This window comes from Bos mutus, chromosome 21 (genome assembly GCF_027580195.1).
Source record: "Bos mutus isolate GX-2022 chromosome 21, NWIPB_WYAK_1.1, whole genome shotgun sequence".
In the NCBI taxonomy this organism is placed as follows: domain Eukaryota; kingdom Metazoa; phylum Chordata; class Mammalia; order Artiodactyla; family Bovidae; genus Bos; species Bos mutus.
The window spans coordinates 65619180-65645776 of NC_091637.1; the positions used below are offsets into that span (position 1 = coordinate 65619180).

General features: G+C 50.2%; 1 protein-coding gene across 4 annotated transcripts in view; it reads left to right on the forward strand.

Moving 5' to 3' along the window:
- Positions 1 to 974: 974 nt before the first annotated feature.
- Positions 975 to 26597, forward strand: part of PPP2R5C (protein phosphatase 2 regulatory subunit B'gamma) — a 139406-nt gene continuing 113783 nt past the window's right edge. For all 4 annotated transcript variants that reach the window (XM_070357994.1, XM_070357998.1, XM_070357997.1 and 1 more), the window contains exons 1-3: positions 975 to 1160; positions 2047 to 2112; positions 18329 to 18491. In XM_070357994.1, coding sequence (XP_070214095.1) covers positions 1134 to 1160; positions 2047 to 2112; positions 18329 to 18491 — 256 coding nt within the window. In that variant the 5' untranslated portion in view covers positions 975 to 1133. The remainder of the gene's footprint in view (positions 1161 to 2046; positions 2113 to 18328; positions 18492 to 26597) is intronic.

The following is a 26597-nucleotide window of genomic DNA, read 5'->3' on the forward strand; positions in this document are numbered from 1 at the left end:
AATATCAAAGTTAGCCCACTTCCCTTGGAAAACTCATCTCCCAAGATCTATTAGCCAGGTAAAATGAACCACGTGATTCCTGGTCATAATGCAGAGATTTCTTCTTACGATCAAGCCAAATTAAAGAATAAAATAAAATCCCATTGGCAAAGCAGGAGCCTGACCGGTCGGGTGGGGCCACCAGAGGCGGGGCCCCGGACTGGGGGCGAGGCCAACACAGGAGGAGGCGGGGCTGATCCGGGGGCGGGGCCAACACAGGAGGCGGGGTTGATCTGGGGGCGTGGCCAACACAGAAGGAGGCGGGCGGACCCCTATGGGCGGGCCCTAGCGGGAACCCGCGAAGCCGCTGCTCGCGTGGCTGCCGGGCCTCCTCAGCCGCTACCCAGCGCCGCGGCGGCCAGGGGCCGAAGTCGCCGTTCGCGTCCCTCTGGCCGCACAAGTTATTGCCATCCGTTTCAAATGTGTCCCCTGCTCTATCTGTACCGAACCTCCACAACAGTTTCCGGTCTGTCGCCTCAGCCGAAGCCCCACACTCCCTCCCCAGCCGCCGCCGCTGCCCTGTGTGAGACGGACCCGAGCCGGAGCGCGGGGAGCGAGACCGAAGCCGCGCGAAGGAGCGGGGAGAACGGAGAGCGTTAGGGCACGTGAGGCGCCTCGGCCAATGGCCGGGTGGCCTGGAGGGCGGCGGGGCGGGGCGGGGCGGGGCAGGGGCGGGACCGCACGCTGGGGGCGGGGCCGTGGTGGGAGGGGCCGCGAGCAGGGGCGTGGCCGGAGATGGGGCGGGGCCGGCGCGGAGGCGGGCTGGGGGCGGAGCGGGGCCGTGGGACGGGGGCGGGGCCGGGCGCGGGGGGCAGGGAGAGCTCTGGGGAGGGGAGGGGCGGGGCGGGCCGGGGAGGGGCGGGAGAAGCCGCCGCTGCCTCCGCCGCCGCCGCCGCCGCCGCTGCCGCCGCCGCGGCTGCCGCAGCCTCTGGGAACCTGGGAAAGGGGAACCGCGAGCGAGCGAACGACTCAGTCCCCGGGCGGCGGCGGCGGCGGCGGCGGCGGCGGCGGCGGCGGCGGCGGCCGGGAGGGGGAGGCGCGACGGCCGGGGCGGGGGCAGGCGGCGGGGGAGGCGGCGGCGGTCCGCACCAGCCATGCCGAATAAAAACAAGAAGGAGAAAGTGAGTCGGGTCCCGGGGCCGCCGGACGGGGCGGGCGCGAGGGGCAGCGGGGAACGGCCCGGGAGCGGGGCCCGGCGGGGCTCCCGGATCGCGCGGGTGCGGGGTGGGGGCGGGGGCAGCGGGTCCGCCCGGGGCCTCGGAGCCCAGGCTGGGACCGGCCGGGGCGTGGGGGGCGCGGCCGGGGTTGGGGGGCGGCGCGCGCGATGGGCGCGAGGGGGCAGGTGGGGCCGCGGAGGTGGTTGACCCATCCTTGCCGGCGCCTGGACAGGGGCTTCCGAGGCCGGGGTGCAGGCGTCTCAGCAGAGACCCTCCGGCTGGGGAGGAGGGCAGCGAATGGACCGGGCTTAATGCTTGGGGAGAACTGTTTGCCCTCCGGAGGGACACTCTGGGGCTCTCAAATACTATTCTTATCCTGGGTGGCGGCGGCTGCGACGGCTGTGACTGTGCTGCGTTTGCATACGGGTGGGGGGGGGGGTATGTTTTTGCTTCAGGTGGAGCTCTGTAGCGTTTCAGAATCACCCCGGATATCCTCGCTCCCAGAGTTGAGTGTGGGAAGGGGAAAAAAGGGTTGTGATGTGCATCTTTCAAGATGCCGAGAGCATGGTACAAATGTGCGTTTACCTGTTTCTGCTTCAAGTTTGGAGCGCCAGATAATGCAGACGAAGAAAACAAGGAGAATCTGAATTTTGGGTTGGCCGGTGGGTGTCACATCACAATCCTGGGTCTCTTAACCATATAAAGGAAGAAAGTCGTGACGGTATTGATGAAAACTATCAAAAGTCATAGTTAAATTGTCTAAATATTTATGAAACTGCATTTTGGTTTATTTGATGTTTCACAGTCTAAAAATTGAGGAACCTAATTGATTCTGCTTGATGTTTCCCAGGAATCACCCAAAGCAGGGAAGAGTGGAAAAAGTTCAAAAGAAGGACAAGACATAATAGACTCAGAGGTAACTATTCTTAAGTATTGTTTCCATTTTTTTTCATAAACACCTTTTTAGGGTAGGAAAACTGAGGGTGAGAAAATCTAGGCTCTTCTGAAATGTTTCCCTGTATGAGATCTTTTACTTGTGTTGCTCATAGCCCTCCATTTTAGTTATTTGGGTTTGTATTATTTGTCTTTGGGGAAATAATGTTTTCAGACCAGTTGTGTACGTCTGGCGCAGCTGGTGTATTCAGGTTCACCACCTGAAATCTAGCATCCCTGCTGTGGAGCCTGGCGTCAAGGACTCTTTCAAGACTGGGTTCAGGTTCCTTTCAGTTTTCCCATCCTCCCTCTTCCTTTGCAAGGGGCCAGGTCTGTCTCTCAGCTTCCCTGGTGGCTCAGTGGTTAAAAATGTGCCTGCAATGCAGGAGACGCAGGATCGATCCTTGGGCTGGGAAGATCCCCTAGAGGAGGAAATGGCAACCGACTCCAGTATTCTTGCGGGGAAAATCCCGTGGCCAGAAGAGCCTGGTGGGCTACAGTCCATGGGGTGGCAAAGAGTCGGCCACGACTGAAGCGACTGAGCATGCTCACAGGCAGGTCTGTCTCAGCAGCTCATCCTCCCCCTCCTCCCATCACCCTTGCTTTCTGGGCTGCAGACTTTGCTGTGTTTTTCCCTGTAAGTGTCCTGTCTCATTAGCCTCTGTCCCTCACAGTGCTGGTATATTTTGGATTTTCTGGTATTGCTATTTTTGTGCGATCGTCCGTCATCTTTCACATTGTTTTTCTTTGTATTGGCCAGTTCTGACTTCTTTCGCTTCTTTCCTTTGGGCTTACTGAGGAAGCTGCCGGAGTGCTTTGTGGGGACTGTGTCTACCTGGTGGGAGCGTGCTTTGAGGGTGTCTACAGAGCCAGCGCTTGGCTTCACCCTTTCTTCCTTGCAACCGGTTTAGCTAGAGCACCTTGGGCTGAGGGTCTGGGAGCCGCACAGACCCAGGCAGAGCTAATGGATTGTTTTGAATCCTTGGTAGCAGAGAAGCTGCTTAATTTGGTGTCATAGTTCTCCAGAGCTGGACTGTTTAGGTCCCTGGTCTTATCGCCAATGACAGTAATTTACAAGTGTCAGACCCTTTCCTATATGCCAAATTAGAATAGAGTTCAGTTCTGTCTGGGAAGTAACTTAACGGGCCGTTATCTGCACTAGCCTTTTTTTTTTTTTAATATATATAGCCCCAGGTTATCTTTTCCTTACCATTTGGTACCTTCTAAGTCTCCCTCCTCTTCAGGAGGTGGTTTACTCCAGCAAATCTGTTGCCCTCCCCAAAGCAGAAAACAGAAATCCAAAAGGTTCCTTAAATACCAGTGTCTTTGTGCCAGTCTTCCCCGTCCTTTCTTTATAGCAGACAGTCACGTTTCACTGAGGCGTTCTTGCATTTGACTTGGCTTACTTCCATGTCACTCTTTTGACTAAATTGATTTAAATGAAATTTAGCTGCTCTGCAAAGGTATATGCCTTTTCTTTTCCCTTTTTTGGTTTGTTGCTCTTTCATTAAAACTGCTTAGTCTTCCAAGTGCTGCCCCAGACCTTTCTTGCTCGCATACCTGTCTCTGTTAGTGTTGCACACACACAGATCAGTGCATATGGTTCATTTATTCCTGTTTTAATGAAAAGAACCTGACTGTAAGGATGGAAAATGTTAAGTTTGAATCTGGAAAACAACAACAACAACAACTGCTCAGCAACTCAGCAATCCCAAAGCCACTCCTAAATCAAGTGTCTGTTTGAGGTGGATTGGGTTCTTAGACTGTCAGTGGCTTAAGAATCTTGAGGTGTGGCCTCCAGTGTCTTTTGAGTGTGATGCCCCACTTGTCTTTCTGTATTTTTTCCAGCGCTACTGTCTAAGAGCTGGAGCTACAGAGCTTGAAATTACCACTGAAAAGTACTGAAATGTTGGGCCCTTCACTGCTTCCTCCTCAGGATCCCAGAGGCAACATGGCGTATTAAGCCTGACACTTGGCAGGTCCTGGGTATTTTGCAGGCGCACTAGCCGAGGCTCTTCTGTGCCTCTGAACTCTGGGCTGGCCGTTGCTTTCCCGCTGTTGTCTCTCTCCCCTCTGTATTCTTGTCCACCTTCACTTCTAGTCCCACCCCCTTAGCCAGTGCGATTTACTCACACGGGTGAATGAAACCATCGCACACTTTCTTCCCCTCCTGTCTGCCCATGTTACTTTGAGCTGGAATGTTTTAACCTGAACAGTTCACATGGGTTTATAGTTTCCCCTGGGCTTCCCTGGTAGTTCAGTCAGTAAAGAATCTGCCTGCAGTGCAAGAGACCCAGATTCGATCCCTGGGTTGGGAAGATCCCCTGGAGAGGGAAATGGCAACCTACTCCAGTATCCTTGCCTGGAAAATCTCATGGACAGAGGAGCCTGGTGGGCTGCAGTCCATGGGGTTGCAAAGAATCAGATACGACTAACACTTACTTACAGTTTCCCACGCTGCTTTTCGAACCTTTCAGATGTCACATCACCTTCACGGTCGGCATTGGCTCACGTTACCCTGCAGACACACCTCCATTAGGACAGTTAGCACATCCTGGACCTCATAACCCGAGGGCTACAGAGCAGGTGCTCGTCCAGGGCAGACAAGTCGTCCCTACCGAGAGCACTTAAAAGAACTTGGCCTAAAAAAAAAAAAAAAAAAAGAACTTGGCCTGCGGCTGACTCAGTATACCAGCCACTTCAAGTGTGGGGAAAGGTCTTTATACAAAGTCCTGGCTGGCGACAAGCTGGTCTCAAGGAGAACAAAGGAGCTGGTGGCTAGCATCGCAGACCGCTTTGGTTAGAATGGGGGCCATTTAACGGCATGAGTCTTTAGCAAGAACATGAAGTCCTTCAGGCAGGACAAGTGTGGCTGGGGCAGTGCCTCAGCCGAGGGTTCATGAACACAAACGCTGACCCCTTGGTGCCGTCAGCAGTGGCACCTAACTTCCGTGGCCCTGGCTCCTCATCTCTAAAATGACTTGGTGAGTTTCACATTTGGCCATTTTTAACTGCATGGGATAGATCAGGCGTGACCCCTCTTGAAAGTTTTCCCCACAAGATATATGGCCAGGATATATCTCTCAGGGCAGCAAAATACCATTAAAAGTCATAACTGCTGCTATATAACTTTTGTCTTTTAGTAGAAATTTCTACTCCTTGACTGACCTGTATTTGGTACATCTTTGATTTTTTTCTTTTTTGCAAGTAGATTTTTTTTTCCTCCTTTCAAACAGAATGGTTAATGTTTGACTTGCCTTTCCATAAGTGTCCTGGGAATCAGTTTCCATCCATTACTTCCTGCTGGTTTATTTCAAGCATGCTTTTAAGGAGTGAGGACAGATGAGTTCACGGGGACCTTGACCTTATAGACCTGTGGCGATTGACAGAGCGAACTCGTCCCTGAGCAGCTGTCCTCAGTCAGCATCAAGTCTGTAGACACATAGCTATGCTCGTTGGATGAGCATTTAGAACCCTAATAAACCGCTTGGAGAGTCCCAGAGTCCACTGCAGAGGATCAGACCACTTGACTATATGCTTTGTTATCGTTATTTCAATTTGTGTACTGTGTCCAAAGTTACGTTTTTAAAAGTGTCGATGCTTTCTGTAAAGAGATTGGTTGTAAGCACATTAAAGGTCGTTCGAGTGTTGTTCTCTGGTCATATGTCTTCCTTATCCTGTTTCAGCTCAGTTTTGTTTGAAAGTCTCTACAGCAACTCTTACATAATATCTGTTGCTGAAAGAAAAGCTGAACAGCCCTCTCTCCTAACCTGTGAGCTTTTTCTGACCCCTTCCACCTTCAGCAGTAGCTCGTCTTCCTCTCTGTGACCTGTCCCTTTGCATTCCCCACCCTCTCCCCTCAGGGTTCCTGAGACAGGAAGCCAGACTTGCTGGGGTCCCGTCAGCATCGGTGGTAGAGTCCTGTTTTAGAAATTTAAACTGAAATTTTAGAGATGCTTATTAATTCATCTAATAGTGGCAGTAACGCCCATTACATGTTAACAGGAATAACGTTTTTGTGAAAGATGCCTGTCCATGAAAAGTTTTTTGACTCTCCAGTCGCGTAACTTGGTAGCAGGCTTTCTGAGCTGCGTAAGGTTGGAGATGGACGGCGAAGTGGTTGTGCTTTCGGGGGGACAGCTGTGGTCCTCCCCTGCCGAGAGGAGAGTCCCCACCTCCCATCCCCAGAACACCAAAGCCTCTGTGTGGAGGCTGAATTCTCAACTCAGGCTCACTGGGGGCTTCCCGTGCCCCTTCTCCCATCGTCATCTTACCGATTTTTTCCAATACAACCGCAAACTGGCCTCCAGGGACACTCGGAGAGGGCTCCAAGGAGGAGTACTTTAAAATCTGTTTTGATGGGACTTCCCTGGCCGTCCGGTGGTCAGGACTCTGTGCTTCCACTGCAGGGGAATCCCTGGTCAAGGAACTAAGATCTCTCATGCCGCTGGGTGGGGCCGAAAAAAACAACTTTTTAAAAATTCTTATGTAATTATTTTGTTGTTAGTTGTTCAGTTGCTAAGTCACGTCCAGTTCTTTGTGACTCCATTGACTACAGCACACCAGGCTTTGCTGTCTTTCACTATGTCCCAGAGTTTGCTCAAACTCATGCCATCCAACCATCTCATCCTCTGTCGTCCCCTTCTCCTTTTGTCTTCAGTCTTTCCCAGCATCAGGGTCTTTTCCAGTGAGTGGGCTCTTCACATCATGTGGCCAGAGTATTGGAGCCTCAGCTTCAGCATCAGTTCTTCCAATGAATATTTGGGGTTGATTTCCTTTAGGATTGACTGGTTTGATCTCTTTGCTGTCCAAGGGACTCTCTACAAGTTATTTTGTTGGGAATGGGAATTCCGCATCATCATTGCTTAGGGCCCAGGTGTCCAGGAAGATGGCGGCTCTGCAGAGAGGACAGTCGGATTGGTAGGATGTGGGGTCTGGAGGTGCCCGGAGTGCACTGTCCTCAGAGAGTAAGACTCCCTGAGCTATCCCCTCTCTAGCGCCGGCTCCTGTCCTGTGCTACAAGCTGGACACTTGGTGGGCACAGAGTGCCTCCCACCAGAGACCCACTGCTCTGGAGAGGGCAACCCAGCCTCAGCACTACAGCCATGGGGGGCCAGGTGCACCCCTGTGGTGCTGCCCGTGGTGCTGTGCACTCAGGAGCCCCCCCGGGATCCTTGGGCAGCCCCACTAGGTGCCAGCAGCTCCCCATCTCCGGCAGTGACGAGCAAAAATGCCTCTTAACATGGCCCAGTGTCTCTTGGAGGCCAAAACGGCCCCGTGTCGCAGCCACTGCTCTAAAAAGCTCTCTGCACAAATCACGCACTCTTGCTTGTGAGTTGTGCCTGGCACACTGATGGGAAGAGCTGTGCTCAGATAGAGGGGCACCCACACCCCTTCACACCCTTCAGAATTCATGAGGGTCCCTGAGAGCTTTGACTGAGGTGGGCTATAACTACATATTTCATATCAGAAACTAAAAGAGAAAATTTTTTGTTATGCATTAATTTATTTAATACCTATACCACACCTATGGCGTGTTGACATAAATAGAATATTTTTCATCAGGAATGACTATTTACAAAAGTTCACTAGGAAAAATGGCATTGCTCTGTGTTTCTGCAAATCCCTGTAATATCTGGCTTAACTGAAGATAGCTGGTCTCCTGAGTCTGTGCCTGCATTCTGTCTGTTTTGATATCATATGTCAGTAGCAGGCAATGGCACCCCACTCCAGTGCTCTTGCCTGGCAAATCCCATGGGCGGAGGAGCCTGGTAGGCTGCAGTCCATGGGGTCGCTAAGAGTCGGACACGACTGAGCGACTTCCCTTTCACTTTTTACTTTCATGCATTGGAGAAGGAAATGGCAACCCACTCCAGTGTTCTTGCCTGGAGAATCCCAGGGACGGCGGAGCCCGGTGGGCTGTCGTCTATGGGGTCGCACAGAGTCAGACACAACTGACGTGGCGTAGCAGCAGCAGTAGCAGCAGCAGTCCGGTAGCCTGTGAGAAATCAGCAAAGTGATGGTTATAAAGACAAAGCATGTCTCAATGTTACCATAAAAATAGGAGACCCCCCCCCCAGGGGCCTCAGGGAGCCCACTCGGAGACCTGATGTTTAGACTACTCCTCTCATCCCTTTCCTGCTTTCGTCTTTGTATCTCCAACTCAAGTTCATTTGTTATGAAATTTAGAGGAAACTTTTTCTCACCATCCTGGAACGTGTTTTTTCCCTGTCTTTTCAATTTGCATAGCAGTTATCTGCTCTGCCAATTGTTTACCATGTATAGTGCCTTGGACAACTTTAATTTACCTGAGATTTACCTCCCCACTAGACCGAGACCTCGAGGCCAGCACTTTAACTGGATTCTTCTTTGCACTTGCCAGATGTGTTAGGACCTGGAGTCAAGAAGTACTTGTTGGTGGATTTTGAAAGTGTTCAGGAAGGAAGAGAGCTTCGAATCAATCAGCTGGCTGTTTTCTTTCTGATTCTGTAAATTTGAAAGAAAAAAATCTCTCTTGGTAAGAGGCTTATTTATGTATCGCCCCCTTGATCGTCTAAGGGAATTTTAATGCAGAATTTTCATTCAGTGTAATTTGTTTCAAATAAATAGCATTGTATTAGAGCAGAAGATTGGGCCTTCCCAGTGGCTCAGCAGTAAAGAATCCTGCAACGCAGGAGCCACAGGAGACACAGGTTCAAACCCTGGGTTGGAAAAATTCCCTGGAGGAGGGCATAGCAACCCCCCCAGTTTTTTTGCCTGGAGAATTCCATGGACAGATAAGCTGGCATGCTACAGTCCATGGGGCCACAAAGAGTCGGACATGATGGAAGCACCTCAGCACACACACACACAAATCTGAAGCTTATCGTCTTAGGTGTTTTTTCTGATGTTTCTAAAGATTCTTGTGAAAGGTTTGGTTGGCCCTTGGATAACATGGGGGTTGGGGTGACTGTTTGCACAGTCAGAAATCCTAGCATAACTTAGAGTTGGCCCTTCATATCCACAAATCTGGGGTGCTTTATCGTTCTTTTTAAATTTATTTTGGGAATATTTCTCAGTAGATCATACGTATTTTATAAGTTGTGTGTGTACATATATAGAAAGAGAGACAAAAGTTGGAGTGTGTCTTGTCCTGTAAAGACGCTGGGGAAGACGAGAGGGAGGCCCTCGTGTCACCCATGAAGCGTGTTTTCTGTTATTTGTGAAGGGTCACAGCTGTTGCTCTCAGACATTGAGTAGAATTGGGGTAAGTTGGCCCCCGTCGTTCGCACTCAGCAGCCGCTGAATGGATGGGTCGAGGTGGGGCACGTTCTTGTAAAGAGCTCCCCCTACAGCCGTGGGCGAGGAAAGCAGAGGGTTTAAAGCAGACCCAGGAGCCCCCGAGCTCACGTGGGACGCGGGGTGTGGCGGTGGGCGTGGGGAGTGCCTTGTGGGTAAAGCCAGCGGAGGTCAGTGAGCACCCCCTCCTCTTCAGTAAAAGCTCCTCTGCCTGACGAGTTAGCCTGGAACTGACTTGTGTGAGATAACAGCAAGCATCCCTGTTTGTAGGAGCTCCTGGGTCAGCCTTCTCCCAGCGAGTGCAGGCCCAGAGCCCTGCCCATGGCGGTGGCGAGGTCACCCCCCGGCGAGGAGTGCAGGGTGAGTCAGTCTGCAGCAGCGTGAATCACGGGGATCTTTTCCTAAGTCACAGGGAAAATTCCTCTGAAAGATGGCAGCTCTCACAGCATCTCCGGTGTTTCCTTAAGTACTGGGCACTTGCCCAGGTCGGGACACGATGCTGTCTGGCTTGGCCCAGCGTTCTGGTAACAGCCTGGCGTCTTCCTGTCCGCCGGTGGTGTTGAGCCAAGTCTCCCCAGGCCCTGCTTGTAGGTCAGCTTCCAGAACAGCAGCTGCTGAGACATGCTGCTTCCCAAACCCCAGGCACAGCGTCATCTTCGTTTTCTCCACCTGGGGGCGGGAGAGAGCCGGCCTAGAAGTAAACGCTCCAAGAGGGGAGGAAGAAAATCTCTCAGTTGGAGGACTTCACGTTTTCCTCTGTCATGATGGAAGCATTGGTTGCTCAGTCGTGTCCGACTCTTTGCAACCCCATGGACTACAGCCCACCAAGTTCCTCCATCCATGGGACTCTCCAGGCAAGAATACTGGAGTGGGGTGCCATTTCCTTCTCCAGGGGGGTCTTCTCGACCCAGGGATCGAACTCGGGTTTCCTGCATTGCAGGCAGATTCTTTACCGTCTGAGAAGACTTTATCATAAGTGGGGTTTTTTTTTATATCGATTTATTTGACTCCAGCAGCTTTAGTTCCTGCGTGTGAGAGCTTCCCTGCGTCATGTGGGATCTAGGTCCCTGACCAGGGACCAGACCCGTGCCCCCTGCGCTGGGAGTGCAGAGTCTTAGCCACTGGACCACCAGGGAACCCTATATGTGTTTTTTTAAAGATGAGCTTGAGCAAGGCTCTAAAGGGGCTTTGTGTGTGCATGCTAAGTCACTTCAGTCGTGTCCGACTCTGTGCAACCCCATGGACTGCAGCCCACCAGGCTCCTCTGTCCATGAGATTCTCCAGGCAAGAATACTGGAGTGTGTTGCCATTTCCTTCTCCAGGGCATCCTCCCGGCCCAGGGATCTAACCTGTATCTATTACACCTCCTGCGTTGGCAGGTGGGTTCTTTGACCACTAGCACCACCAAAGGGGCGCTGCTGCTGCTAAATCACTTCAGTCGTGTCCGACTCTGTGCAACCCCATAGACGGCAGCCCACCAGGCTCCCCCGTCCCTGGGATTCTCCAGGCAAGATTACTGGAGTGGGTTGCCATTTCCTTCTCCAGGGCATGAAAGTGAAAAGTGAAGGTGAAGTCGCTCAGTCGTGTCTGACTCTTAGCGACCCCACGGACTGCAGCCCACCAGGCTTCTCCCCATGGGATTCTCCAGGCAAGAGTACTGGAGTGGGGTGCCAGTGCCTTCTCCGAAAGGGGCTCTAGTTCCGACCTGAAGCTGGTTTTGGCCGACGGGAGTAGCAGTGTGCCTGGCACCACTGAGGCGTTAGACCTGCGCCGCCCAAGAGTTAGCTGCTCAACACACGCAGCTACGTGTAAATTAACAAAAATGAATCAGATTCAGAAGTTCAGTTCCTCAGTCATACCAGCCGCATTCCACGTGCTCAGTGGCCACATCTGGCCATGGGTGCCCTGCTGGACAGCACAGGGAGCAGGTCCCACTTTGCAGGAAGTTCTGCTGGACAGAGCGGCCTCAGAGCCCAGCAGCAGCTTTCAAAATACTTCCAGTGTGAGCGCTTTGAACTTGTTAGCTGTCCCTCTTCTTACTATAAAGGATCAAACCTAGGATTAAATTTAAGAGACAAGAAGACATATAAACTGACCAAAAGAGCAAATGGGTAAAATTAGAGAAAAGAGGCAGGTGACAAGGGGATGTGAGGTGGGAAAGAGGCCCCACCTACCTTCTAAAGCCCCACCCCTGGTGCTCAGCCCTAGGCCACGCCCTCCCCATCAGAGTGGACCCAGGGAGTGGACCCAGGGCGGCCCTGGGGTAACAGCAGCCTCGTGTCCTTCTCGTCTTTCTTTTTAGACATTTATCTTTATTTGTGGGTTGCGGGTGGCGGGGATCAGAACAAACTTGGTTTTAAAAAAAAAAGAGTCCAGAAGTCTGCAGTTTCTCATTTTCCTTGATCTACTCTGAACCCTGCATCCTAGAGCAGGGCTAGTCTGGTTCCTTCCAGATCTAACGGGCGCAGTGCTGCATGCTGAGAGAGAGAGCCTGGGCTCTAAAGGGCGAGGCCTTTCTGCTTGCGGGGTGAGCCTCATCTCTCCCAGAGTCATCTTCCTCGCCTCAGCTAGCATTCTCTTGGTCTCTTGTCTCTCTCTTTCCTTCCTGACACATTGTCTTATTTTATTCAAATACCAGTCTGCTCACACATGGTCCAGGAACACCCACAGAATTGTTGTTCAGTTGCTCAGTCGGGTCTGACTCTGCGATCTCAAGACTGCAGCACACCAAGCTACTGTGTCCTTCACCATCTCCTGGCGTTTGTTCAAACTCATGTCCTTTGAGTCGGTAATGCCACCCAGCCATTCATCCTCTGTCGTTCCCTTCTCCTCCTGCCTTCAGTCTTTCCCAGCATCAGGGTCTTTTCCAATGTGTCAGCTCTTCACATCAGGTGGCCAAAGTATTGGAGCTTCAAATTCAGCATCAGTCCTTCCAATGAATATTCACGGCTGATTTCCTTTGAGACTGACTTGTTTGATCTCCTTGCTATCTAAGGGGCTCTCAAGAATCTTCCTCAGCACCAGTTTTTCGGCTCTCAGCCTTCTTTATGGTCCAACTCTCACATCCATACAGGACTGCTGGAAAAACCATCGTTTTGACTATATGGACCTTTGTTGGCAAAGTGATATCTCTGCTTTTTAATATACTGTCTAGGTTTGTCATAGCTTTTCTTCGAAGAAGCAAATGTCTATTAATTTCATGGCTGCTGTTACCATCCGCAGTGATTTTGGAGGCCAAGAAAATAAAGTCTCTCACTGTTTCTATTGTTTCCTCATCTATTTGCCATGAAGTGATGGGACCGGATGCCATGATCTTACATTTTTCAATGTTGAGTTTTAAGCCAGCTTTTTCACTCTCCTCTTTAACCTTCATTAAGAGGCTCTTTAGTTCCTCTTCACTTCCTGCCATTAGAGTGGTATCATCTGCATATCTGAGGTTGTTGATATTTCTCCCTGCAGTCTTAATTCCAGCTTGTGCTTCATCCAGCCCAGCATTTCGCGTGATGTACTCTGCATATAAGTTAAATAAGCAGGGTGACAATATACAGCCTTGACGTACTCCTTTCCCAATTTGGAACCAGTCCATTGTTCCATGTCCGGTTCTAACTGTTATTTCTTGACTTGCATACAGGTTTCTCCCATCTCTTTAAGAATTTTCTACAATTTGTTGTGATCCACACAGTCAAAGGCTTTAGCATAGTCAATGAAGCATATGTAGACATTTTTTGGAATTCTCTTTCTTCTCTGTGATCCAGTGGATGTTGGCAATTTGATTTCTGGTTCTTCTGCCTTTTCTAAATCCAGCTTGTACATCTGGAGGTTCTCAGTTCACATACTGTTGAAGCCTCTCTTGGAGGATTTTGAGCTCTACCTTGCTAGCATGTGAAATGAGCACAGTTGTATGGTAGTTGGAACATCGATGTAATAAAGCAGATATAATCACATATGAAAGATTGGTCTTCAGACATCATATCCAGTGATGCCACACTTGCCCACAGTCTCCCCAACATAAAGCCATAGTCACGCCTTGGTGGCCACTAAGCCATTCACAGAGCTTCCTTAACTGCACTGTCCGAAGCTGCTGGTCTGAATAGCTGTAGAGATCTCAGCAGGAGATGGAGGAACCAGCTCAACCTTGGCATAGCACCCAAGCATGGCCAGTCCAGGCTTTGAGTAAGTCACAACAGCTTTGACCATGCCTAGGCCTACCCGCAAGGTTACCGACAGTCTGGACTGCGGTTCTCTGGTGGAAAGCACGTCGCCCCGCCTGGCCAGCCGAATGGCCATCGTGTTTTATGTTGCAGGCTTCTGTTCAGTAGATGCACTCAGTCACCCAGCAGGCACGTTCTGAGGCCCCGCTGCGTGCTGAGCACCACCGTAGGTGCTGGGATTCGACGCGGGACACAGCAGGGCTCCCGCACGCGTGCAGCTTGCTTTCAGTGAGTGCCGTGTACTCTCTTGTACCTAAGGGGCAGCGGCTGCACTGGCGTGGGACCGCCTCGTGCTGGGCAGAGCTGCGGTCCCGGGGCTCCGGACACCAGCAGCTCCCGCTGGTCCTCGTGACACCGAATCCAGGTGTGTCACGTGTCCAGACACCCCTGGTGGGCAGGACCACCTCTGGCTGCCCTGCGCTGGAAGCCAGGAGGCTGCTGCAGGTGGTCAGGGACAGTCTCCCCAGGGGGACGAGGGCAAAGGTGAGACCCGAGAGTGCAGAAGGAGCCAGAGATGCAGAGATCTGGGAAAGGGTGTTCCAGCCAGAGGAAGCAGCTAGTACAAAGGCCCAGGCGGGAGGGAGCTGGGTGTGTCCACCAGAAAGAAGGCCAGCCGGGCTGGAGAGAAGCGAAACACTTCGAGGAGGAGTTTGGAAAGAGGGCGCACAGGCTTGCCCAGCAGGCTCTCAGGCTCATCCGCAGCACCTTGGATTCTTACTCTAAGATGATGGGGTGAGCAGGGACGTGAGATGATCCAACCTAAGTGGTTCCAAAGACCTCTGCACCTGCTGGGTAGGAACCAGAGGGCCGAGAGTGGGAACAGGGAGGCGCGAGAGTGGGACAGGGAGGTGCGAGAGTGGGACAGGGAGGTGCGAGAGTGGGACAGGGAAGCGTGAGAGTGGGACAGGGAGGCGCAGGAGTGGGAACAGGGAGGCGTGTTTCAGGTTGAAGACCCAGCCCCTCAGATGCCGGGGTTCCTCGTCCACGCTTGGGAGGATGAGGCTGGGCCCGGCTGGCCGTGGGCATTGCACTTGAGTGGGCTTGTCAGCTGACCGCTGGCTTCACAGGCCTGAGCTGAGAGCTGGCCCTCGTGGCTTCTGACCCCTGAAGGAGAATGCAGACAGCTGTGCTCTGCGGGGCCGGCTCCTACCCTCACAGCCTTCGTTTTTTCCTGGACAGTCTGGTTTCTTCGGAGAATGCCTTTCTTCCCTCACAGACAGCCGGTTCTCCAGTGTCACGCACACGTGGTTCAGTAGCTGTGGATGGTCAGCATTCAGTCCAAAAAGTAATCTCCTTTTCAGCCCCATATCTCTTCTTTTAAAGTTTGTTTTGTTTTGCTTTGTTTTTGGCTGTGCTCCTGGCGTGTGGGATCTTAGTTCCGCCCCCAGGGATCGAGCCTGTGCTCCCGGTGTTGGACACACAGTGTTAACCACTGGGCCGCCAGGGAAGTCCCTTCAGCCCCAAACTTCACTCCTGCGCACACTGCCCAGAATTTCTGAGTCTGGGGGCTCTGTGGAAGCAGGTCCACCCGCCTTTTCCCTCCAGCCTCACCCGCTGTGTGGTTTCCAGAGCGAGGTTGCCCGGGTCTCGCTTCGTTGGCCCCACCCCTCCGTCTGCTTTCTACTCTCGAGACATCTGGGGAGCGAACGCTGTCTCGTCCTTAGATGCCCAGCGACTCCTCGTGCAGGTCTTGTGACTGGAGGCTGTGACTTTCACGCCTTCACTGTCACGTGTTTAAGACCTACACCGTTAAGTGTGAGTGCAGGCCTGACCTCCGTCAGGAAACTCTCTTCTGTTCTTCCTTCCTTCTCACCCCTCAGCCAGGGGTAATTGGCAACTACTCATTGCTGCCATTGTAGCAAGTGAGCAGCCATGGCCAGTAGGTGAATACATGGGTGCGGTTGTGTTCCAGTAAAACTTTGTTTGCAAAAACAGGTAGGGGGCCAGATTTGGCCCATGGGCCATAACTCACTGACCCCTGGCTTAGTGGACTCCAAATCAGGTTCCGTGCTTAAAAGAAACCCTTTGGTGAGGGCACTTACGCTGCCTGGTGAGTTTCTGGGCTCTGCTCTGAAACCTGTGGAGACTGTGCTCTGTGAAAGAGATATGAAAGAGTGGGGTCTTTGACCCCACTCCCCACCTAGATGCCATTGAGAGGCCAGTGATTTGGCCCTGCTCAAATGAGCGATAAATGTCTTTCAGCTAATTGTGAATTTTTTTAATTGCAGTGTTTGAATGGCAGGAAAGAGGTGCTTGTTTAGGAGTGATCCCCTATATGGGGAAACATCTAGGAATGAGGCTTTATCACAAATCCAGTTGTCTGTTTTGCTGTTTGAATGAAATATCTCAGAATACTAAGAAGCTGACAAATACCCATATATCTGCTGTCCACATTCTTCTTCACTCTGATTTTATGGGGGTGCAGTTGCCTGGCTGCATAGAAAGTTGGGGATTTGGGCATATTGCTGGGTCCAGAGACCTTCAGACTTGATGCACCCCACATTAGAAACTGCTGGGGACCGCTTTTCCTGAGGGTGAGGAAGCCCTTCCACCTTCCGAGGTGCAGCCTGGGCTGCTTGCAAGACCTGGGAAGGGGGGCGTCTCGTGCCCCCAGCAGACATGCCTCTTGCTGTGCCCCTCCCTGGGGGCGCAGCAGTGTGCAGGGGCTGGGCAGGGGGCGCCTGACAGACTCCCCCTCCCAGCCCTCCAAGACCCCACTGCCAAGGCCTCAAGGGTCCCGACAACCGGCAGTGATAGACACCGCGCCCCCCAGAGTCCGCGCAGCCCTGCTGTAAAGAGGCCCTGAGCTGAGAAGAGTGGGCCTGGCACCCGCTTCACTGACGGGGCTTCATGCGAGTCTCAGGGCATCCCGAGGCCCCCACGTCCCACCTGGAAACGCAACTGCCTCTGACGTGGCGGTGGGCGTGTGCACCCTCGCTTTGGAACCTCCGGAGCCCGCTAAATTGCAGCAACGTCCAGTGGAAGGAAAAGGGCAGCTCTTTTGATAAATAATTCTGAGTTTGATAAACTTCCCATCGGGACTTCTCTGGCCGTCCAGTGGTAGAACTCCATGCTTCCACGGCAGGAGGCGCAGCTTCCGTCCCCAGTGGAGGAGCTGGGATCCTGCGGGCCACACAGCGCGTCCAAATGTTAATAACGATGATCGTTTCCCATCACTGATCCAAAACAAACGAGGCTGAAGCCAGTCTTGGAGCACCTCTCGCCTCACTGAGTGAATACGTAAAAACGAAACTGCCCATCACCTCCTTTCCTGGAGTGGCAAAGAAGGAAGAAGTTAGTCTGCTTAGATCTTACCCAAGTCAAGTAGCTTAGACAGTATCGTTCTTCTTTAGAAAAATTTCTTGTAATTCCGAGACGGACAATCGAGTTTTTATTTTGCGTGTAAACACCTGAACCGAGGAAGCAGCCCGTTGTCTGTCACTGACTGTTGAGCCGACTCGAGCGCCTTCTCTCGCCAGAGCCCAGAGCAGCCTTGGACGTGCACGCCCGCGACTCCAGGGTTGCTGTGAGTGAGTCCATCTGGAAGGATGAAGGCCCTTTGGGAGCGCTGGGTTAGCGGCTGTGGCGTGTTTCTCTCTCTTCCACACCGGTTCCTCCCTTGTACATGACTGGCACTGTCCTTGACATGCGCTGGCGTTCACAGTTCAAAAGTCCAAGAGCTGCCAGTCTTCTTTTGGAGGGGAGACCACCGTCCCAGCCCCAGACCCTGTTTAGAGGTCAGTGGAGGATCACAGGACAAAGAAGCTCCTGGTTCTGCCTGGGGTGAGGGCAGGGGGTTCCGTAAACAAGCCAAAAAGGAACAGATGACATCCTTTTTTGTATGTGGTAAAAGATACTCAACACGAAACGTACCCCGAGTGACGCTCTGTACGCTCACCGTGCTGTGCAGCCGTCACCACCGTCTAGTTGCAGACACTGTCCTCACCCCCGAAGGGAAGCCCCTAAGCGTCGAGCCTTCGCTTTTCACCTCCCCCACTGCCAGGCCCTGACAGCCACTCACCTGCCGTCTCTCCGTGGATTTTCCTGTTCTGGTTGCTTCTTACAGATGGGATCATACAATATATGGCCTTTTGTGGCTGGCTTCTTTCATTGCACATGGTGTTTTCAAGGTCCATCTGTCTTGCAGCCTGTCTCTGTACGGCACTGCTTTTCGTGGCCGAGTAATACTCCGATGTGTGGATATGCCATATTGTGTGTTATCGTTTGAGAGACACGTGGGCTTTCCTGCCTTTGGTTGTTGTGAACAGTGCAGCTGTGAACACTGGTGTGCAAGGTTTTGCTTCACACCACTTTTTCAGTTCATTTGGCTATATACCTAAGAGTGGGCAAAAGTCCCTTTTGCCAAGTGAGGAAACGTTTTCATAGGTTCCAGAAATTAGGATATGAGCGTTTTTCAAGGGTCACTGTCATCAACCTATGTATATACATCAGCCCTATAGTCAGAAGTTCGAAAGAAGATGCAGGGAATTAGGTGTATCTGTGAAATCTCCAGAAAAAGAGCATCGCTGGGGTGGGATGTAACCACAGACTCCAGCGGCTTGTGAGCGATTGAGTTGTTTTCTAGTAGTGTGAAAGAGACTGCCCCGAGCAAAACTTGCCTTTTTCATGTGTATTTTTCCCTTTCTAATTGTGCTATAAACTACAGCTGTTTGACATACATATTTGTTTTTGTCTTCATTTTGGAAACAGATTCCCAGCAGGAAAAACAGCCTTATTGCTGCCCCGTCTGCAGCGTCTAGTAAAATAAAAGTACCAGCCCCTCAGCCCATAGTGAAGAGAGACAGACGGCAAAACTCTTCCAGGCTTAGCGCCAGCAATAACAGAGAACTTCAAAAACTACCGTCTTTAAAAGGTAATTTTTATTATTCATCTTGTGAAAGTTAAAGTTTGCCCACCTAGGGGTAAGGAGCAACGTTCTGATGGTTTGCTAGCTTCTTATACTTTTGCTGTGTTTAAATTCTGTAGGGTTATTTTTTTTTTCTTTATTGAGTTTTTTCAGGTTGAATGCCACTAACTTAACCAACTAATATTTCAAATTACAGAGCTGTTTACGATGAAAATGTAATCGTGAGTACATTACGGGTGTAAAATACTTAACACACACAGAGCAAAGACTTAAATCTTTTCCTGTTCGTTGTAATTCAGCTAGCCAGTTTTCTTTCAAGTAATTCTCCTCTTTCGTTTGTCTTAGACCTCTGGAAATCCAGAAAGGAGTTACTGCAAGTAGAGTAATTGTAAAAACTATGGTAGAACCTCTTCATTGTTCTGGTGCTGGAGAAGTAAGGACGATAGCAATAGTCTTTTACGGACTTTCTCCTTCTGGGTCACTTGGGGATTACCTCTACCCGGGGTTTCCTGCTTGAGGTTAGTCAGGGAACAGTGCTCTTTGCTTCAAGTTTCCCCCCAAAACAGCCCAGCCACCCCTTTCTGTCTGGGGGGTATTCAGTCCCTGAAAGTGCTTCTCTAGGAGATTTTGAGGTCAAAGTACATAAAATCTTACTGGGGAAGCAAGGTAAGGGCCCCAAAGTCGAACATGAACCTCTGAAAAGCTCTATGTTTGCTAACATATGAGACTAGTGTAGTAAAGCGTCAAACATTTTCATACCTTAAATTCCTGACAGCGGGTCTTCTGCGGTGAATTTTCCTCGTGTGTGAACTCGCAGCAGGGAGCTCGTCATCTTTACAGCTGTGTTCCCACGCCTTCCGCGTTGCAGGGCAGAGAGCCGGAGCTCAGTATAGATGTATAGGGAGAGAGGGTGGATGAGGAAGAATGGATGGAGGAAAGGAAGGGAGGACAGAGAGGGGGGTGGTGGACGGAGAGAGGGTCAGTGGAGAGGGGTGGGGGAGAGAGGGTGACTGGAGCCAGAGAGGAGTGTGTGGGGGAGGGTGGATGGATGGAGGGCGTGGAAGAGTGGGTGGAGGGAGGGATTGATGGATTCATGGATGTACTTCTGACCCCTCACTTGCTAGGGATCCAGGCTCTCGTCTCACTGCCTTCTGCAGAGTTTGTGTCTGGCTTGCATTTCGTTTAGCTGTGTAGCAGATAGCGTGCCTAGTAAGTCCTTCTGGAGGAGTCTTCCCTCCTCAATAGCATGCCTTTCTGGTGCTGTTCAGCCATTCATGGACACCGTGTGGAACACCCCCACACCAGCCCTGCTCTAGGTTCTGGGGGTGCCCCATCCAGAAAACCCCAGGGCCTTCTCTGCTGGAGCCAGCGCCTCCCCCACCAGCGGGACCCCTGGGAGCGAGTGAAGGGCCGCCTGCTGTCCCTGCTCCCAGGGCCCTGCAGAGGCCTGGCCAGAATCCGCAGCTGTCCGGGGTGGACAGGCTTCCCACCGCTGTGCTGAGCCTTCTGGCGCAGGAGCTGTCCCCAGGGCCTGTCCTGGCTGGAGGTCGGCCCCTGCCCACGAGGCTGTGCCCTGCCAGGTCGACCCCTTCCCTTCCCTTCCCGTGCCCAGAAAGACACACCCACTTAGCCCGAATCTCACCCTGGCCAAGCCGTACCCCTCATCACTCTTGTGTGGTGAGTCTTTCCTGGCTGTTCTAAAACATTAGTGCCTCTGTAAGCATGTCAGAGCAACTTTCGTCTGGTTCAGAAAAAAATAGGAATTGACTGGAATTACATTAACGATATAATTACTGGCGGAATTCTGTTTTTATGATACTCTACCCATCTAGGACAATGGCACGCTGCCCTGCTTTTTCAGCTCTTGTTTTCTGACTTTTCATAAGGTTTTATGATTTTTCCTGGGATTCTTTACCCTTGCGTTAAATTTCCTCCCAAGTGCTCTCTAGGTCTTGTCATTCTTGCGTTGTGTTTTTTCCATTTATGCTTCTAATTCGTTCTTATTAACCAACAGTGAAAAGCTGTTGGTTTTTTAATACTTTCTTACTCTGTCACCAAATTTTCTTATTAATCTTAGTAATGTTTTTATTAGCATCCGTATATATGGTCCTGTCATTTGTAATTAGGTATTTTTCTCTTCCGGTATCTGTACCAGCAAATACTGGTGCTCTTAGTTTTATTTTGCTTTCAGCCGGGACCAGTAACCCACAGATATCAGAGGTGAGAGCGTGCCCCCTGTGGTCTCCCATTTGGGTGAACGGCTTCAGCTTTTCCTCATTTCTCGTGAAAACGGCCCTCAGTTCAGTTCAGTTCAGTCGCTCAGTTGTGTCCGACTCTTTGCGTCCCCAGGAATCGCAGCACGCCAGGCCTCCCTGTCCATCACCAACTCCTGGAGTTCACTGAGACTCACGTCCATCGCGTCAGTTATGCCATCCAGCGATCTCATCCTTTGTCGTCCCCTTCTCCTCCTGCCCCCAATCCCTCCCAGCATCAGAGTCTTTTCCAGTGAGTCAGCTCTTCGCATGAGGTGGCCAAAGTATTGGAGTTTCAGCTTCAGCATCATTCCCTCCAAAGAAATCCCAGGGCTGATCTCCTTCAGAATGGACTGGTTGGATCTCCTTGCAGACCAAGGGACTCTCAAGAGTCTTCTCCAACACCACAGTTCAAAAGCATCAATTCTTCGGCGCTCAGCCTTCTTCACAGTCCAACTCTCACATCCATACATGACCACAGGAAAAACCATAGCCTTGACTAGATGGACCTTTGTTGGCAAAGTAATGTCTCTGCTTTTGAATATGCTATCTGGGTTGGTCATAACTTTTCTTCCAAGGAGTAAGCGTCTTTTAATTTCATGGCTGCAATCACCATCTGCAGTGATTTTGGAGCCCCCAAAAATAAAGCCTGACACTGTTTCCACTGTTTCCCCATCTATTTCCCATGAAGTGATGGGACCGGATGCCATGGTCTTCGTTTTCTGAATGTTGAGCTTTAAGCCAACTTTTTCACTCTCCACTTTCACGTTCATCAAGAGGCTTTTGAGTTCCTCTTCACTTTCTGCCATAAGGGTGGTGTCATCTGCATATCTGAGGTTATTGATATTTCTCCTGGCAATCTTGATTCCAGCTTGTGTTTCTTCCAGTCCAGCGTTTCTCATGATGTACTCTGCATAGAAGTTAAATAAGCAGGGTGATAATATACAGCCTTGACGTACTCGTTTTCCTATTTGGAACCAGTCTGTTGTTCCATGTCCAGTTCTAACTGTTGCTTCCTGACCTGAATACAGATTTCTCAAGAGGCAGGTCAAGTGGTCTGGTATTCCCATCTCTTTCAGAATTTTCCACAGTTTATTGTGATCCACACAGTCAAAGGCTTTGGCATAGTCAATAAAGCAGAAATGGATGTTTTTCTGGAACTCTCTTGCTTTTTCCATGATCCAGCGGATGTTGGCAATTTGATCTCTGGTTCCTCTGCCTTTTCTAAAACCAGCTTGAACATCAGGAAGTTCACGGTTCATGTATTGCTGAAGCCTGGCTTGGAGAATTTTGAGCATTACTTTACTAGCGTGTGAGATGAGTGCAATTGTGCGGTAGTTTGAGCATTCTTTGGCATTGCCTTTCTTTGGGATTGGGATTAAAACTGACCTTTTCCAGTCCTGTGGCCACTGCTGAGTTTTCCAAATTTGCTGGCATATTGAGTGTAGCACTTTCACAGCATCATCTTTCAGAATTTGAATTCTGGAATTCAACTGGAATTCCATCACCTCCACTAGCTTTGTTCGTAGTGATGCTTTCTAAGGCCCACTTAACTTCACATTCCAGGATGTCTGGCTCTAGATGAGTGATCACACCATTGTGATTATCTGGGTCATGAAGATCTTTTTTGTACAGTTCTTCTGTGTATTCTTGCCACCTTTTCTTAATATCTTCTGCTTCTGTTAGGTCCATATCATTTCTGTCCTTTGTCGAGCCCATCTTTGCGTGAAATGTCCCCTTGGTATCTCTAATTTTCTTGAAGAGATCTCTAGTCTTTCCCATTCTGTTGTTTTCCTCTATTTCTTTGCACTGATCGCTGAGGAAGGCTTGCTTATCTCTTGGTTTCCAGTAAATCACGTTGCCCCAGCGTGCTGCTGCCCCACGGTCCACATTTTGCATCGCTGTTTCCGTATCACCGTGGCTGGCGGGTCATGTCCGAGAGCCGCTGCTGGATTTTATCAGATGCCGTATGGTTTCCCTCCTTAAGATGTGACTTTAATAACTGCCGTGTTGATGAATACTGGGAGGAACCTCGGCGCCGTCGCAGTGTGGCTTCGCTGCGTGCTGTGTTGGATTTAGTTTTCGTTACTCTCTGCCTCCACGTTTACTGCGTGAAGCTGGGCGTGGTTTTCTTCCCTTTCTGTAAACTGCTGTACTGTATCAAATCTAAAGTGTCCGTCCTGGCACTTTGCGCTCTTTCCTGAATGCTGTCTAGAGAACTATACACCACTCTCTCACGCCCTCTCTCACAGAGGTTGTATGATAGCAGACATCAACTGTGGGAGAACAGATGCACCTCACCGTCCGTGGCTCAGGGTGAAAGGTTGCGGCGGAACTTGGCTGGGCCTAGTGCTTTGCTCAGGGATGAATCTGCAGATCCCCCCTTGTGAGGCCAGGTTAGGCCGGGTCACGTGTTAACTCACACACTGTGCTCTGTAATGAATCTCTTAATTTCTCCTACCTCTGAGGTGGTGCTGTCTCCTTATGAGTTCACTTATTTTTCTGATTATTTCCTTTTCAATATATGTCATTTCCACTTTTAATTATCCTCTTTTCTTTTTTTTTCCCTCAGTTATTATATACAGAGTTCACTTAACTTAAAACTATGTGCTCCTCTGAGTATAATTTTAGCTCTGACCATAGATTTTTCTTTCTTTTTTCTAAAATCATAGCCTTTTTAAAAGTTTTATTGAGGCATAACTTACATACTATAGAATTCACTAATTATAATTGGAAATGTGTATTATTGTAATTAACATGGAGAGTTGTGCAGTCATTACCACAATGTATTAATAGTTTTAGAATGTTTCCATCGCCCCTTATGCTCATTTGCCATCAGCCCGCACTCCTATCCCAGCTCCAGGCGGCCACTGATTTGCTTTCCGCCTCTTTGTTGGTCAGTCGCTAAGTCATGTCCGAGTCTTTGTGACCCCGTGGACTATATGGCATGCCAGTCCTCCCTGTCCTTCACTATGTCCCAGAATTTGCTCAAACTTGTGTCCATTGAGTCGGTGATGCCATCCATCCATCTCATCCTCGGTCATCCCCTTCTCATCCTGCCTTCAGTCTTCCCCAGCATCAGGGTCTTTTCCAGTGAGTCAGCTCTTCACATCAGGTGGCCAAAGTATTAGAGCTTTGGCATCAGTCCTTCCAGTGAATATTCAGGGTTGATTTCTTTTAGGATTGACTGGTTTGATCTCCTTGCTGTCCAAGGGATCTCTAAGAGTCTTCTGTAGCACCACACTCCGAAAGCATCAATTCTTCAGCGCTCAACTTTCTTTATGGTTCAACTCTCACATCCCTACGTGACTGCTGGAAAAACCATAACTTTGACTAAATGGACCTTAGTCAGCAAAGTGAGGACTGTTTTTTAATACACTGTCTAGGCTTGTGATAGCTTTTCTCCCAAGAAGGAAGCAAGCATCTTTTAATTTCATTGCTGCAGTCACCATCCACAGTGATTTGGGAACCCAAGAAAATAAAATATGCCACTGTTTCCACTTTTTCCTCATCTATTTGCCATGAAGTGATGGGACCAGATGCCATGATCTCAGTTTTTTGAATGCTGAGTTTTAAGCCAGCTTTTCGACTCTCTTCTCTTGCCCTCGTCAGGAGGCTCTTTACTTCCTCTTTGCTTCCTGCCGTTAGGGCAGCGTGCTGAGGTGCGTGTATGCACGCTGTCACTTCAGTCGTGTGTGACTCTTCCTGATCCCATGGGCTGTAGCCCGCCAGGCTCCTCTATCCGTGGGATTCTCCAGGCAGTGATACTGGAGTGGGTTGCCATGCTCTCCTCCAGGGGATCTTCCCCACCCAGGAGTGGAATCCAGTCTCTTACGTCTCCTGCACTGGCAACAGGTTCTTTACCACTCGTGCCACCTGGGAAGCCAGTTGCCTTGGTATCCTTATCAAAAACCAATTGACCATAAATGTAAAAATTCATTTCTGGACTCTCAATTTTATCATATCAATCTGTATGCCTACTTTACCGCAGGGCAACAGGATCTCATTGTAGGGGCTCACTGCCGCTTTCATTTTCATTTCTATCATGAGGCCAGGTGCCCTTACAAGTGTTTATTGGTCCTTTCCCATGGGACTGCCTGACATTTACTTAATGTCTTTGACGATTTCTTTATTCGGGATATGAACTCTCTGTTGGCTGTACACGTGTTATAAATACCTTGTTCCACTGTAGTTTGTCCTTCATTTTAGCCATTCTGGTGAGCTGGTTTCAAAGCCAGCTGATGACGAATGAAGGTAAGCATCTCTTTGTAGGTTTATCATCTGCTCAGATATATTCTTTTCTGAAGTGCAAGCTTAAGTCTCTGGGCCTTTCTTTCTCATTGGATTGTTAAGATATTTTAAAAAAACACAGATTTGTTGGAGTTCAGGTGTAGGTCCTTGTAGATATGGGAACTGCACATTCTCTTCTACTCTGTATCTTGAGTTTTTACTCTCAAAGACATGAGCACTTTGACAGTGCGTTGGCCTGCTGAGTAAATCTTTGCTTTCCACCAAGTAATGAAGATGTTACCTTACGTTGTTTTTCCTAAAACTTTCTTTGCCCTTTCACCTTGAACCGTACAGTCCACGTCGAGTTTTGTGCCTGCTGTGAGATCACAGCTCCTTTTCCGTGTTTCTCTGTTTTCCCCTTTTTACTGTGCTCCCTGGCACAGTGCCTTTGTTGGAAAGGCCGCCCTTCCTTCACTCACTGTGGTGTTATCTTTTTGTGAATAAAGGACCATCGCTGTGCAGACCCCCTTCTGGGCCCTGTTTTGTTCCACGGGCTTGCCTGGGCTGTGTCTGGGAAGCGCTAATCCACCCTAGCAGGTCTTGGTATCGAGTAGTCTTCAGTCCCTCAGCTTTTTCTTCAGAATTGCCTTGGCTCTTTTCATTTCCGTACAAGTTTTAGAATCGGCCATTTGTCCAAGAAGTCCCTGCTTTGTTTCAGTGGGGGATGGTATTTCAAGACCGCGGTCTGAGTGCCAGGATTCTCTTTGCTATTGGAATGGTCAGTGTTTACAGGACTTTTCAGTGGACCGAACTAGAAAATAACGTGTTTTTTTTTTCAAGACATAGCACATCAGGACTTCCTGCTAATACTCTCCATTCAAGTTCAGGCATTTATTTAACTTCTGTCTTACACCTCCTTTTAGTCACATGGAGATTTCTGGTTCTCAGGGACATCAGAGATAATAAATAGAACTTAAATATCAGATAATTATTCATTTACTTCATCCCACATTGGGCTTCCCTGGTGGCTCAGCTGGTAAAGAATCCGCCTACAATGCAGGAGACCTGGGTTCGATCCCTGGGTTGGGAAGATCCCCTGTAGAAGGGAAAGGCTACCCACTCCAGTATTCTGGCCTGGAGAATTCCATGGACTTCATAGTCCATGGGGTCTCAGACACAACTGAGCGACTTTCTTTTTATCCCACATTATACAGAGTGTATTTTCAAACAAATAATACCAACATTGTGACCAGTACGATGACTGAAAGGTTAAAATTTGTGCATCTTTTCATTGCCTCCCTCCCCCCACCCTTTTTCTTAATAGCTTTACCCGTCTTCTTTGTCAGAGCTAGTCACTGGCCGTGACAACCTGTGCTGTCTCACCGCATCCCTGCTTGCACTAGTCCTCCGCGGGAGCGCGGCCGACGCTCACCGCCGTCTCTGCGCGGCTTCTCGGTACTTTGCTGTGCGGTGAGCGTCCTCTCTGGGCGCCTTCTGTCTCAGACCTCCGCAAGCGTCGGTAGAGCGTCCCTGGCTCACGTGTCCTCTTCATGTGTATGTCAAGGGTGTTCTCCATTTCCTTCTGCGATGAAGTACCGCTGTCCGACTCCGATGTCAGTTTGATTTTCTT